The sequence below is a fragment of the Lepidochelys kempii genome, chromosome 8 (genome assembly GCF_965140265.1).
Source record: "Lepidochelys kempii isolate rLepKem1 chromosome 8, rLepKem1.hap2, whole genome shotgun sequence".
In the NCBI taxonomy this organism is placed as follows: domain Eukaryota; kingdom Metazoa; phylum Chordata; order Testudines; family Cheloniidae; genus Lepidochelys; species Lepidochelys kempii.
Genome location: NC_133263.1, coordinates 79,415,864 through 79,431,915, shown reverse-complemented (window position 1 = coordinate 79,431,915; position 16,052 = coordinate 79,415,864). Strand labels below are relative to the sequence as shown.

Sequence of the window (16,052 nt, the reverse complement as noted above, 5' to 3'; positions counted from 1 at the left end):
GGCAACGGGGCGGGGCGGCCCCAGCCCGGGTGTGCTGTGGGGTCTGGGGCGGCGGAGCCTGTGGGAAATGACGCCAATGTCACTGTCCGGATACAGCCCCGCAGGTGTCCCCGTAGCGGCGTATCTCCCTAGGGCCTGATAGCGTGGCCATACCCCGTCCCTGGGCCGCCCCAGCGCCAGGAGTCCCGGGGTCGGGGTTCAGCGCCTCGGCTTGGTTTGCTCCGGCCCCTGGGACGCGTGGCGAGAAGGCGCCGGGGCAGGTAATCGTGGCGCCTTAGTGACCCGCTGTTTCTGTGGTCAAGGGCCTCTGCTCGCCTGGCAGTGTTTGAAAAGGGAAACGTTACCCAGGAAACCCCTCCCTCGGCCGGGGCAAGGCCAGCCAAGCGGCGCAGGGTAAATCAAATAACCCAAACCGAAGAAGAAACATACAAGATCATGTAATTTGCGGCTCTGTTGCACCTGCTAGCCAGCGATCCCAAAGTGCTTTCTATATAAACTCATGAAGTGAACCTCCTGCCCTGCTCACCTTTGGAGTAACAGCCCATTTTATAAATGGGGAAGGAGAAGCTGCAACTTGCCTAAGATGAGATCACACAAGCCTGTGGCAAAGTCGACCAAAAACCGCAATCTCCTTCCCTCATTATATTTGAACAATCAGAACATGGTTCTTAGGAGTGCCCCTCTGGCACTAGTGACTTTTGTTTCTTTCATGTACTGCTTAAACTGGCTTATCCTTTCATCAACACCAAGTTGATTTACCTCACCCACCCTGCCTCTAGGATGGTGAACAGTTAGTTCTACAAGTATACATTAGTATACCGTTTTGTATTAGATTTTTCATGGATTTTGAGTATTTGATTTATAATTCACTATTTCTGAGAAAAATAAGGTGAATAGTAAAACAAAGTTTCAATCGCTGGCATATAATGCTCCCACTATATATTGTGGGTTTGGGACTTTGCATTTCTTTAGTAGCTTCCAAGTAATTTCTGGAGAAATTCCCCTAAAATGGAGACAAAATGGAAAATTTTTTTAGGTTGGATTTAGGGAGAAAATAATGCTGAATCCAGGCCTAGAGAGTTTTTATACTATAAAATAATGCTTGTGATGAGTCAGAATAAAATTAGCTCCTCAGATAAATTGACCTAAACATATCAATCTAATTTCAACAGATGTTTCTAGGAAAAAATACTAATTTAGAGGACTCCCATTAACTAGATGCATTTTGAGTTTGTTGCAATTAATTCAGACAACAAAAGATTAATAGAAATTGTAGCTTGAGGGGTTTTTTTGCTGAAAAACATAAATTCTCATCTAAAACCTTTTGACAACTGGTTTTAAATCCCTTATTCTAGAAAAAGATGGTAACTGAACGACTGTGATATAGTATTTGATAATAGATATGTTGTACAATTATTGGCCATTTTATAATCCCATTGATTTCAGTAGAAGTTAGGAACCTAAATACCTCCGAGGTTCTTGGCCAAAGATCTTAGAATCTGGATTTACTTTGACAAAACAGGAAAAAGCAATGGGATAGAGACCGAGAGGGAGGAAAGAAGGAAGGAAGGAATATGTAGAATAAGGCACTGGGGTGGGTGGTACAGTAAGCATAGGCTTTTTGTTTGTTTTTATAGTGATAGAAAATTACATCCGTGTAAAACACAAGATTGGAGAATTTGTGGTTTGTAGGCCAAGGGCCTAAAGAGACAATTAAATCTGTTGTTTTAAAGGAACCATTAGATATGGTAATCTCAGTCATCAGCGAAAAATGTAAACAGTGTTTGCAGTCTAAATGGAATAGGAGGAAGAAGAATACTTTGCACTCCTCAGGTCTTTTTACCGAGGATCTTAAAGCACTTTATGAACAATCATTAATCAAGACTCATAACAGCCATGGGAGGTCAATGAGAATTATTATTTTCATTTTAGTGATAGGGATACTGAGGCACAGAGTTGTTAAATGACTTTCCTAATGTCTCAAAAGAGGGGTCTGATCAAAGTGACCTTGTGTTCCTTATTCAGGTAAAACTACTGAAGTCAGGATCAGAACTCAGTGAAGGGCAGAACTGGGAATTAAAGCCAGACACTCAATTCTGTCCTTTTAATGATAATCTATCTGTCTCTATTTGTTAATCATAAATAGGGCTTCTTAATTTAGGTTTTAACCAAAAAACACAAATAAAACACCCCCGATGCAAAACAAATTAAATTGGTGCTTATCCAGTAAATACCAGAAAAGGTTACTTTTGTCTGAGAGCTTGTCTACATGGAGCAGTAATGCAGACTATGGGAGGTGTGATTTGTAATGCACACTAACATATTGCAACGTTAATTGGTCTCAGTAGACCTTGCTGATGCTCACTAGGGAACATTACAAAGAGATTACTCATTACAGCATATATGACTGTAATGAGTAATATATATATAACATATACAAAGAGAAAGCCATGAAAAACCCTGTTTTTTGGACACCTACATAAAATTCAAAAATTGATACAAATAATCCTCCAAAAATTAAATTAATAAACTCAAAAAACCAGAAGCACTAATCATCAGCCTGTCTATACTAGCACGTTTGGTACTTGTCAGCAACCTGACAGGTAGTGTATATTTATGGCAGCAAAGGATCTAAAGCAAGTGTTGTGTAAAAGCCTAGGAAGTGTATGTGCCTTTTTGATGTTGAGCCTTGCACCCAGGCCAAGAAACAACCTTTATTCTGGTTTGACCAGGCATTTGCTTTTACCAGTCTAGATAAGATGTGTCCTATTACCAGTCAGATTTGTCAGCTTCCAACACTGATCCAGGAAGCCTTTCTTGCATTGAAACAATGCATTGATGGTTCAATACCCCGCTAAAATGAGGGTTAAATAGCATGAAAAATCTGGGTATTGGAATCCGTGGAGAAATTATCACAGTTTGAAATGTGCATATCCGTAGATAGGATTAATGATACAGGGACTTGCCCATTCCCACATCCTCTCTTGCTTCATGGATGAAGCCAAGTGTCCTTGGACTACTTTTCCATTTTGATTCTTGCATGCTGAAATGTCATAGGTGTGAATGACTGCATGGCTTCAGACTCTGCCATTCTTGCCCACCTACCAAAAATAAATCCAGACACTGGAAGAAATACATCTTGTGTTTGTTAGATGCACTGTAGAAATATAGAAAACTATATACAGTAATTAAATACTTTTTGATGAAAGAAGAATGGAAAATGTTACTCAGAATACTAATGCAAACCTTAGTTGCACAACTGCAATTATGCAATTCACTGGGTTACTTAGGTGATATTTAGTTGTATAGAAGGTGTGTTCACATCAAAGGGAGTGTTAAGCCTACTAGTCAGTACTTAACTCTTTGCAGTTTGTCTTCAGGTTTTGCTGGAATCAAAGCCTTCAGCCTGAATCCAGGACCTACTTACAAGCTCTCTGCTGCTTTTTTCTAAAACTTTTGTACGAAGTGGAAACAGATTCAAACTGAATGGAATACCATTTTTGACTTACAGGATTTATCATAACCCTTACTGTTACATAGTGCTAAGATACAAACGAAATTTAAAAATCCATCTGGAATTCAGTGACATCCAATACAGGCACCAGTGAATATGTCATTCAGTCAAACTAGACCTCCAACATCAGAGGTGAGAATTTTTGCTCTGAATATTTTAGAAAATCTATATAACTGTTCTAAACTGTGAAAGTTTCTGCCATGCAACATTTTCTGGCAGATATGTGAAGAAAATATCCACTTATTTTAAAGATGTGTACGTGAAAAACCATTCAAAGTTTAGTTTATATTTAATAACCAAAAGTTTGTAGGAATATTCACTAAAGCTTATTTGTGATGGTTGTTTATATAGGCCACATATACACTAGGAAACTTTTCCAAAAATTTCCCACTATTTCTAACACTGGTTCAGCTGCATCAAAGATAGCAATATTGGCAGCTCAGCTATCAACAGGGCTCCCATGGCCATCACAGTTTTAAGCATAATATCACCTAACCCTCCTCAGCTCAGGTCTAGTCGTGGTTTCAACAGCCACTGGCCTGTGCACTTGAGTACTTGGACTATTGCTATAATTCTTAGAAGTCTGGAAATGTTTTGAATTTTTTTCCTAGTGTTGTGAAGACCTCCGTCTGTGTTTGTCATTAATAAGACGAATGTATATTAATGGTGAGCCCTGCACTCCTTTCTGTTGCATGGCTCAGAGTGAAGGCAAGGAGTAAAACTAGAGCATAAAGGGCCTGATTTTCCATTGCCTTACACTTTGTGTAGCCATTTACATCCATGCAAAGTAGCTGTTAAATGCCAGCATTCTGATCTGGAAAAGTGTATATGAATACACAAGATGCAAGGCAGTAGAGACAGTGATTACTTTGTGCCAGGGCTGAGCCTGGCACCTCTAAGCTTTGCATTTCATAGCCCTGGCACTTCTGGGCTTGCTGCATCAGTTATGAATGTAAATAAATTGCTTGAACTCCAGCACCTAATTGCTTGAGCCCGAGCACCTCTTTCATTACAAATTAAGCCCTGAGCCCTTTCCCTCAACACAGGCACATGGAGGCTTCTCCACAAACCGTTTTACACTGAGGCCCTGATCCAAGCCCATTCAAGTTCATAGAAGCCTTTGCATTGACTTCAATGGACTTTGCATCAGGCTCTTAGAGCTCTACAGATTTTGGGAGGTCACATATCTCTCTGAGGACTTCAAGTATTTTTAGTCAGTTCCAATCATTGCTGGTGGAGTAACATCCAACAGCAGCACAGCTCCTCTCCCCTGACTTCTACAGAATAAAATATAAAATCGTTTCAACGTTATTTCTGTGAAAAATTTCCACACTGAACATGCTGTCAATTGAAATGTGTGCGGTCCAAATCCAGCCCTCATGATTATTTATGTGGCCCACGTGAAATATTCAGATTGTGCTGAATCCAGGTTTTCTTTCTTTTTTTTTAAAGTACTTCTTTAGAACTTATAATTGCAGAGAGAGCCTGCCAAATGTGAACCAAGTGTAAATTGATATAATGTCTGCAAACAATGACTCAGAGGTGTAAACTCCTCTGCTGGTCTTGAGTCTGCATTAGTATTTTTATTAATATAGAAAACATTTATAATTTTATAAAATGATAATTGGAGTGAGGTTTGTAAGGAGCAGAAAGGAGATATTGGACCCAAGTTTATAGTTCTACTGAAACATTCTAATTTGCAAAAGTGAACCTCTACAATCATTCATAATTATTCCATGGCTGACATTTGTCAGCACTTTAGCTATTTTTCTTATTCGTGAGCTATATCCTATCACTGGGAAATTTCTGAGTTAATACTGCAGGATATGGTCCATTATTATTATATTATTTCAGGTTTCAGAGTAACAGCCATGTTAGTCTGTATTCGCAAAAAGAAAAGGAGTACTTGTGGCACCTTAGAGACTAACCAATTTATTTGAGCATAAGCTTTCGTGAGCTACAGCTCACTTCATCGGATGCATATTGTGGAAAATACAGAAGATGTTTTTATACACACAAACCATGAAAAAGATGGGTGTTTATCACTACAAAAGGCTTTCTCCCCCACCCCACTCTCCTGCTGGTAATAGCTTATCTAAAGTGATCACTCTCCTTACAATGTATATGATAATCAAGGTGGGCCATTTCCAGCACAAATCTAGGTTTTCTCTTCCCCCCACCCCCCAAACAAACCCACTCTCCTGTTGGTAATAGCTTATCTAAAGTGATCACTCTCCTTACAATGTGTATGATAATCAAGGTGGGCCATTTCCAGCACAAATCCAGGGTTTAACAAGAACTCTGAGGAACAGTGGGTGGGGGGGAAAGGAATAAGCAAGGGGAAATAGGTTACTTTTTATAATGACTCAACCATTCTCAGGCATTGGCACCCTGACAGCAGGATTGTCTGGCTATGTAGACTCCCTCCTCAGGCCCTACACTTCCAGCACTCTCAGCTACCTTTGAGACACCACTGACTTCCTCAGGATACTACAGTCCATCAGTGATCTTCCTGATGACACCATCCTGGCCACTATGAATGTAGAAGCCCTCTACACCAACATTCCACACAAAGATGGACTACAAGCAGTCAAGAACGCTATCCCCAATAATGTCACGGCTAACCTGGTGGCTGAACTTTGTGACTTTGTCCTTACCCATAACTATTTTACATTTGGGGACAATGTATACCTTCAAATCAGCGGCACTGCTATGGGTACCTGCATGGCCCCACAGTATGCCAACATTTTTATGGCTGACTTAGAACAACGCTTCCTCAGCTCTCGTCCCCTAACGCCCCTACTCTACTTGTGCTATATTGATGACATCTTCATCATCTGGACCCATGGAAAAGAAGCCCTTGAGGAATTCCACCATGATTTCAACAATTTCCATCCCACCATCAACCTCAGCCTGGTCCAGTCCACACAAGAGACCCACTTCCTGGACACTACAGTGCTAATAAACGATGGTCACATAAACACCACCCTATACCGGAAACCTACTGACCGCTGTTCCTACCTACATGCCTCCAGCTTTCACCCTGACCGCACCACACGATCCATTGTCTACAGCCAAGCTTTGCGATACAGCCGCATTTGCTCCAACCCCTCAGACAGAGACAAACACCTACAAGATCTCTGTCAAGCTTTCTTACAACTACAATACCTACCTGCGGAAGTGAAGAAACAGATAGAGCCAGAAGAATTCCCAGAAGTCACCTACTACAGGACAGGCCTAACAAAGAAAATAACAGAACGCCACTAGCCATCACCTTCAGTCCCCAACTAAAACCTCTCCAACGCATTATCAAGGATCTACAACCTATCCTGAAGGATGACCCATCACACTCACAAATCTTGGGAGACAGGCCAGTCCTTGCTTACAGACAGCCCCCCAACCTGAAGCAAATACTCACCAGCAACTACATACCACACAACAGAACCACTAACCCAGGAACCTATCCTTGCAACAAAGCTCGTTGCCAACTGTGCCCACATGTCTATTCAGGGGACACCATCACAGGGCCTAATAACATCAGCCACACTATCAAAGACTCGTTCACCTGCACATCTACCAATGTGATATATGCCATTGTGCCAACAATGCCCCTCTGCCATGTACATTGGTCAAACTGGACAGTCTCTACGTAAAAGAATAAATGGACACAAATCAGATGTCAAGAATTATAACATTCATAAAACAGTCGGAGAACACTTCAATCTCTCTGGTCACTCGATTTCTGATCTCAAAGTTACTATCCTTCAACAAAAAAAATTCGAAAACAGACTCCAATGAGAGACTGCTGGATTGGAATTAATTTGCAAATTGGATACAATTAATTTAGGCTTGAATAGAGACTGGGAATGGTTGAGTCATTATAAAAAGTAACCTATTTCCCCTTGCTTATTCCTTTCCTCCCCCCACCCACTGTTCCTCAGACATTCTTGTTAAACCCTGGATTTGTGCTGGAAATGGCCCACCTTGATTATCATACACATTGTAAGGAGAGTGATCACTTTAGATAAGCTATTACCAACAGGAGAGTGGGTTTGTTTTGGGGGGGGAGAAAACCTGGATTTGTGCTGGAAATGACCCACCTTGATTATCATATACATTGTAAGGAGAGGTTTCAGAGTAACAGCCGTGTTAGTCTGTATTTGCAAAAAGAAAAGGAGTACTTATGGCACCTTAGAGACTAACCAATGCATCCGATGAAGTGAGCTGTAGCTCACGAAAGCTCATGCTCAGATAAATTGGTTAGTCTCTAAGGTGCCACAAGTACTCCTTTTCTTATTGTAAGGAGAGTGATCACTTTAGATAAGCTATTACCAGCAGGAGAGTAGGGTGTGGGGCGGGGGGGAGAGAAAACCTTTTGTAGTGATAAACACCCATTTTTTTCATGGTTTGTGTGTAAAAACATCTTCTGTATTTTCCACAGTATGCATCCAATGAAGTGAGCTGTAGCTCACGAAAGCTCATGCTCAAATAAATTGGTTAGTCTCTAAGGTGCCACAAGTACTCCTTTTCTTTTTATTATATTATTGTAAATCTCCTTTCTGCTAGCAGTCCAAAGCCTGTATAACTGACTACCTGATAATGATTTTTAACCATGTTTATACAGTACTTCGAAAATCTACCTGACTCTGCAAGTCTAAATGTTATTATTCAAATAACTGGTTCACTGATACCAAGTAAAAGCCTTGTGTGCATTAAAAACATGTATGTTCTAAGGAGCCTGCCCTGCCCGCAGTGCGCACCAGGCTGGACCCGCCCCCAAACCCCTCCTGCAGCCAACCCCCCTGCTGCACCCCACACCTCTCATGCACCCCGACACCCTGCCCTGAGCCCCCTGCCACACCCCACACTGCTGCCCTGAGCCCCCTGACACACCCCACAGCCCTCCTGCACCCCAACCCCCTGCCCTGAGCCCCCTGCCACACCCCACACCGCTGCCCTGAGCCCCCTGCCGCACCCTGCATACCTCCTGCACCCAAACCCCCTGCCCTGAACCTCCTGCCACACCCTGCACCCTGACCCCCTGCACCCCAACCCCCTGCCCTGAGCCCCCTGCCACATCCTGCACCACTCCTGCACCCCCTGGGGGCAGGGAGCAGCGGAGTTGGGATGGGGATTTCAGGGAAGGGGTTGGAATGGGGGCAGGGAAGGGGTGGGAAGAGGCGATGCAGGGGCGGGGCCTCATGGAAGGGGAGGAGTGGGGGCAGGGCCAGGGCAGTGGTGGCGGGTGGTCAGTGGTGCAGTCCTCAGGCCAATCGTGGTCATTTGAATTTGAGACTTCTGATTTAAATGCTTACTGTATATCTATAACTGAGATAATCTTCTCTCACTGCATTTAGTTGGTAGAGCTTCATGTTTTTTATGTCCCAGAAGAAGTGTGGAACTTCACATTAAATACAGTTTCTGCAGCTCTTACTAGCAAATTCATTTCAGCTGGATTTATAAGGTGAGTAATTCCTAAATAATGACGAAAAACGCTGCTTTAGACCCCAATCCTTCATACACGTATGCCTGTGAGTAATTCCTTTATACATTGCTTCAGCTAATCCATGCAGCTGGATAGCTCTGTAGGGAACCATTGCAGCACCGCATTAGCTAGAACAGTCCTTGATGTTCCTGTTCTGTGGTCGCTTCCAGAATCCAGGAGATACAAAGGTGGCACACAGCCAACTTTGCTTTTCTTGGGCTACACGAAACTTAGCTGCACCACAGCCAAGAATCTGGACCACTAAAATGCATTTCCAAAAGGGGAATTAGTGAAAGAGAGAGAGAGAGAGAGTGCCTCCCTTTTAAAAAGACATGGTGTTGGACAGGTGGTTAGACAGCAACATGAATTCCACAATTGTAATGTTTTTTATTGATACAATTGGAATGTTTGCCTGTCCATATTTATTGTCCTTTGTGTAACTTAGACTCCAATCCTGCATTGAGCTCTGCTTGGAACCTATTAAAATTGATGTGGCTCCATGTGTGCATAGGGTCTACCTGGGCAGAGCTCATTGCAGAATCTGGGCCTAAATTTCTAAAATATTTTTACCAGACCTTGCAACAGAAAGCAAAAGATTAACCTTTAACATTTTTTATTTTCTGAATGTTTTCTCTTTTGTAACATGCAAGTTATTAAGGATGAAACCCTAACCCCTTTGCAGCCCTGAGAGTTTTGCCATTGATTTCACCACTAAAAGTCTAATGAGTTTAAGAAAAGGAAGTGAATGCTATAGTTAATTTAACTTGAAAGAAGACACTGTCTGACATGCTTTAAAACAGGGGTCTGAAACTCAAATGACCATGAGGGCCACATGAGGATTAGTAAATTGGCCCGAGGGCTGCCCTGCTGCCCTGGCCCCGCCCCCACTCCACCCCTTTTGTGAGACCCCGCCTCTTCCCATCCCTTCCCTGCCCCCATTCCAACCCCTTCCCTGAAATCCCCACCCCAACTCTGCCCTCTTCCTGCCCCCAGGGGGTAAAGGATGGGTGCAGGGTGTGGCAGGGGGCTCAAGGCAGGGGGTTGGGGTGCAGGGTGTGGCAGGGGGCTCAGGGCAGGGGGTTGGGGTGCAGCAGGGGGCTCAGGGGAGGGGGTTGGGGTGCAGGAGGTGTGCAGGGTGCGGCAGGGGGCTCAGGGCAGGGGTTCGGGGTGCTGTAGGCGGCTTAAGGCGGGGGGTCAGGGTGCAGGAGGGGTGTGGGGTGCAGCAGGGAGCTCAGGGCAGGGGGTTCGGCTGCAGGAGGGGTTCGGGGGGGTGGGTCTGGCCCGGCGCACACCGGGGGCAGGGCAGGGGAGGGCAGACTCCTTGCCTGCCTGCCCTGCCCCTGCACTGCTCCAGGAAGCGGCCAGGACCTGAGGGGGAGGGGCCACAGGAGTCTGTGTGTTGCCCTGGCCGCTCCTCCAGGTACCTCCCCCGAAGCTCCCATTGGTCGCGGTTCCCCATTCCCGGCCAATGGGAGCTGCGGGGGGGGTGTGCTTGGAGGAGCTGCCAGTGCAACACACAGACCCCTGTGCCCCCCCCGCCCGCCTCCCTCGGGTCCTGGCCCCTTCCCGGAGCGGCACGGGGGCAAGGCAGGCAGGCAAGGAGCCTGCCCTGTCCCCGGTGCGCACTGGACCGGAGCCACTCTAAGTAAATGCTGGGGGGTGCTGCGGAGAGCTGGCGGGCCGCAGAAAATAACCCCGCAGGCCATGTGTTTTAGACCCCTGCTTTAAAAGAATGTTACCCCTGACTTGCTACTGAAGGCAGGTCCTGTTGGTGTGAATGACCAGCTGAAGCCCAATCCACTCCCACTTAAAGCAGGATTGAGCCCTAATCTGTGATCACAGGTAAGGAAGGGTACTATAGTCTTTACTCACAAGAACAGTCATTAGGAACCCTGAGGGTGCAAAGAAGTTACAGAAGATCAAAATGATCTAAAGGTAATAAGTACCATCAAGCAGTCTAATAAATTGAAATGTTCACTTGCATTGTAAGCTCTCTGCATACCAAAAGGATAGCTAGTTGTCCTTGTCACATGAGCCCCAAAAGAACTTCTTACAAAGCATGGAGGGATGTCAAAGTAAATATTCTCTCACATTCTTTGTGGAGCTTTGAGAAGAAAACTAATCACTGATGGAGATCTTGCAATGTAGAAATCAAGTTTAAAATAGCAAAGCAACCCAGAGTGTGGGTATTGCACACAAATTGGGGTATTAAATTATGTACATGTTTAGCTTATGGTAAACGTATCAAATGTTTATTATGGTAATGTTTTGATGTTGCAGTGAACATTGTATCTGTGTTTGCATTATATGCTCCAGCTTTATTTTCAAGAGTTGCTATGTGGGCTGCAAAAATTTGCTGTTAGCTAAATCTTGACACTCAAAAGTTTAGAGAAAGAATGAATATTTTCTTTTTGAGGTAAAACATTAGATTTTTTTTCTACATGATCGGAAAGAAAAAAATAGTAAATTTGTCTGTTTTCAGATAAACTCATGTGCTCTAATTAAATAACAACATTGTTTTTCAAATTGAAATTTTCTAGCCTACCTGTCTAGCCTTAAAATATACAAGGACATAAGACAAAAAGTCAGCTCTGGCTCATGAGATGATTTCTGAAATATTTCATAAAGTCATCATGTCACAATACCATCCCAAAAGGTCCCGTGCTGTGGGAAACCATCCCTGAAGGAGGGACAGCAAGTGAAGGCAAAGTATATGAGGAGGCAGTCAACCAAAGAGAGGCTAAATTCCCAAGTAGAACCTTGCATTCTCATGTGGTTGGCTCTGTCCCATTTCTATTCTACTCTACCTTGGTATCAATGGGCTTTTCTACATTTAAAACGTTACAGCAGCACAGCTGTCCCTCTGCAACTTCACTGCTGTGGCACTTCTGTGTAGTCCCTACCTATTGCTGATGTGAGGGATTCCCCTGTCAGTCTAGGTAATCCACCTCCCCAGGAGGCAGTAACTAAGTCTACAGAAGAATTCTTCAGTCAATCTACAACTGTCCATACGGAAACTTAGGTCGGCTTAACAATGCTGTTTAGGGGTGTTGATTTTTCACACCTGTGACCCAGGTAGTTAAACAACCTAATGTTCTAGTGTAGACCAGCCTAAGTACCTTCCAGTAGCGCATTAAGCACCATAGAATCATAGAAATGTAGGACTGGAAGAGACCTTGGTAGGTCATCTAGTTTAGTTCCCTGCACTGAGACAGGGCTAAGTATTATCTAGACCAGGGGTCTCAAACACGCGGCCCGCGGGGTTATTTTCCGCAGCCCACCACTCCCCCAGCATTTACCTAGAGCAGCTCCCATTGGCCGGGAACAGGGAACCACGGCCAACACAGGGCAACACACAGACCCCTGTGCCCCCGCCACCCAGGTCCCTGCCTCTTCCCGGAGTGGCGCGGGGGCACGGCAGGCAGGCAAGGAGCCCTGCCCCCAGTGCGCACTGGGCCAGACCCGACCCCTGAACCCCTCCTGCAGCCAGACCCCCTGCCCTGAGCCCCCTGCCACACCCTGCACACCCTGGGGGCAGGGAGGGGGTGGAGTTGGGGTGGGATTTCAGGGAAGGGGTTGGAATGGGGGCACAGAAGGGGTGGGAAGAGGCAGGGCAGGGGAGGGGCCTCACGGAAGGGATGGAGTGGGGGCGGGACCAGGGCAGGAGGTGGTCAATGGTGCGGCCCTCGGGCCCATGTACTAGTCCTCATGTGGCCCTCATGGTCATTGAGTTTGAGACACCTGATCTAGACCATGTCTGGCAGGTGTTTGTCTAACCAGTTCTTAAAAACCTCCAGTGATGGAGATTCACAACTTCCCTAGGTAATTTGTTCCTTACAGTTCAGAAGGTTTCCTAATGTCTAACTTAAATCTCCTTTGCTGCAGTTTAAGCCCATTACTTCTTGTCCTGTCCTCAGTGAAGAACATTTTATCACCTTCCACATACTTGAAGACTGTTACCATGTCCCCTCTGAGTCTTCTCTTCTCCAGATTAAACAAACCCAATTTTTTCAATCTTTCCCTGTAGGCCATGTTTTCTAGACCATTAATCATTTTTGTTGCTCTCCTCTGGTCTTTCTCCAATTTGTCCACTAACATGATTAACATCTGTCACATATTTTTGTTCTCTCATCCTTCTCTGGGGAAGAAGTGTGTGCTGTGGAGTTTTTTGTTTAATAACACACATGCACATACATTCCTGTATGTTTCTATAGAGAAGGCAAGATGCACTTTGCATTTAGAGAACATCTGTGATACTCCTTTTTTTCCTAGGGGAATTGATTCCGCAGTTTTGGGCCAGCCACCAAGAAAGTTCTGTCTTTTGCACAGATACCCTCATTGTAGTTCCCAGTAATTTTGTCTTCTAGTGTCAGACAAGCAAAAGTGTTTCCCACACTTTTTTCAAATTGCAGGTCCTGCCCCTTTGCTTTTTGTATGGATAAGTGAGATGTGAACACTTCTCAGGTAGTTTTGTGATCACATTTGATTCGCAGTATTATCATATTGTGATGCACCATCATGACTTTGAAACACTAAGCCTGTCTGATCTGGAAATACAACATTTCAGGCACATTCTCACATTGCAAACTAAATAGCCATCATCATTTCTTACAAATGTAATAATGAATAATGGTTTTCTAGGGTGCCTCGTCATGTCACACTGAGGGTACTGCGGGAGCAGCTTGGAGACTTCCTGGGTGAAGATGCTGTTGCAGATAAGTTTATATTTCTGAAACATATAGGGAAAAAGCTAGCAGTGGTAAGTTATTTCTGCATTTTCCCTAGATTTTTTCTTTTGCGTTTTTTTTTTTTTTGAAACTGGATATTTGGCAACATTTTATACCTTTTCCCCCATTAAACTTTTCTGAAGCAAAACAGGGAAGATTTTCCCCTGCTCTACTGAGATTGTCACATATTTAATAAAGTATTTTTTCTTTAATAGTTAGAAAATTAAAATATCCTAGCATAGATAACTGGACATTTTTAGCACCAAGCTGTAAATATTGATTTAATCTTGTGAATTTTAAAGTAGTCCTATGCAGTTGGTATTATCTTCCTGTTTGTTTGGGGTCATGGTAACCTCTTGTATTTGTATCTCTATGATCAAATATTTGCTGAGTTTTTCAGTTCTGCTGTTTCACAACAGTAACAATGTAAGCTATTCCAAGAGCTGCACCTTTCTTACAAAGTAAGGGGCATTTGAATTAGGAAAACACGTTAATTTTTTTTTTAATAATTTGTAAGTGAAATCGATGTTATTGCCTTTGAGTAACTGAGAGCAGAATTTTGTCCTATATTTAGTTTAATTGAATTTATTTAATTGGTTAAAGACAGGGTTAAATAGAAGTTCAGATTTCTTATTCTCCATAAGACACACTGATTTCAAATATGCTCTTAAATATGCATTGATCACCTGAGATTTTGTTTGTTAAGAGGACTAAGTGAAAATCTGAAAAGGATGTAGCCAAAGATATCAAGACAACTAATAAAAAATTCCTTAAGCACAATAGAAGTCTTCAGGAGAGTCAGTGGATTCTTTTTCTATATTAAAATATTTGTTTTAACAATTGAATTGAGAGAACCATATTACTTAACACACACTTCCTATTCAGACTGGGCCTAATCCAACTCCTAATGAAGTCAACAGGGAGTCTTTCCACTGACTTCAGCTGGGAGTTGGCTAAGGGCCTTTGAGCCCTAAGTGAAAGCGTAATGGGTGAAGATATTTATAAAAATACACACACGCTCCTGTTGGGCTGATTATAGCACACATTTTGAAGTCTGACAAAAGTACTAATGAATAGATGCCATGTCAGAAAACAGAGAATTGTCATCTATGTTATTCCCACCCAAAGTGCTAGTGTAATAAATGTAATTTGTCATATGTAACTTACCAAGAAAATAACATATACAAATCGATTGGTATGCTGCATACCTTTTATAGAAGTTATTTTGTTGATTTTACTTGCTTTTTTATGTTCCAAGGTGAAGGCAAAACAAGAAACAGAACTGAAACTCAAGTTATTTGCTCCCCCACATGTACGTATCATACAGTTTTCAAGTTATCATTTCAAGTGTGCAGTTCATGTCGCTTATTTCTTCCTTGTCTAATTAACACATTGTATGTTTTAGGCACTTCATCCCGAATTATATTTGCTCCCTGGAGTGGACCACTTAGAAATTGCTTATTCATCATCATCAACTCCAGATACACAGCACTTTAATGTAGAATCCCATAGGTCTCCCCATGGACCAAGTACTTTAAGTCTTCCAAAGAAAAAGCCTGAAAAAAGTCCAACATTTCTAGAAGGTCCACAGAAACATACTCTCAGGCAGAATCAGGAAGATTCTAGCTCTTTAGAATGGAGTGAGACAGCAAAAGAAATGATTCCAGTTTTGCACATAAAACCTGAACAAAGCCTGAACAACAGGACTCAGGAAAAAAAGATTCCACATAGAAGGAAAGGTAAGATTTAACTAGTATGGGGAAGAGAGAATGAGATGCTTAGGTACAGACCTAAACAGGAACAAAAAAGAAAATGGCCAATTACACTATAAATCCAAACAAATACAAACCTGTTGAAATAACGTTGTAAGAAGACTGACTTAAATGATCAAATTCAGATCTGAAGATGAAGCCATTTCCTTCACCTCACTATACCATACTAACAGTCAAATAATTTACTTCTTTGTACTTCGCCTTTGGTGATTTTTGTTGTTGTTGTTGTTCAGATTGACTTATAAAAGAAGGGAAATGGATTTCTGCTCTTTTTTGCCTGATTAGAATGCACAAAGTAGTCCTGAAAGGGTGATTTTTGTTTGGGGTTGTATTTCTTTCATTTTTTTTTTCAGATTAATTTTTACATTACAGTACAGATCTTTTCTTCTCTGGGAGAGACTGTGGATAGCTGGAGAATTGGTATGGTTATGACATCAGGGAGGTCATGCCATTAAAACTTGATTAATTGAGATCTAAAACTTTGTTTTGGTGATAACACACACTTAAACCAAAATACTCTACAAAAGGAGGGAAGAAAAGATCTCTTTCAAATA

General features: G+C 42.9%; 1 protein-coding gene across 1 annotated transcript in view; it reads left to right on the top strand.

Annotated features, from left to right (window-relative positions):
* Positions 1-98: 98 nt before the first annotated feature.
* Positions 99-16,052, top strand: part of SPATA1 (spermatogenesis associated 1) — a 37,207-nt gene continuing 21,253 nt past the window's right edge. The window contains exons 1-6 of the mRNA XM_073357224.1: positions 99-260; positions 3,381-3,646; positions 8,872-8,978; positions 13,641-13,758; positions 14,985-15,038; positions 15,132-15,465. Coding sequence (XP_073213325.1) covers positions 3,611-3,646; positions 8,872-8,978; positions 13,641-13,758; positions 14,985-15,038; positions 15,132-15,465 — 649 coding nt within the window. The 5' untranslated portion in view covers positions 99-260; positions 3,381-3,610. The remainder of the gene's footprint in view (positions 261-3,380; positions 3,647-8,871; positions 8,979-13,640; positions 13,759-14,984; positions 15,039-15,131; positions 15,466-16,052) is intronic.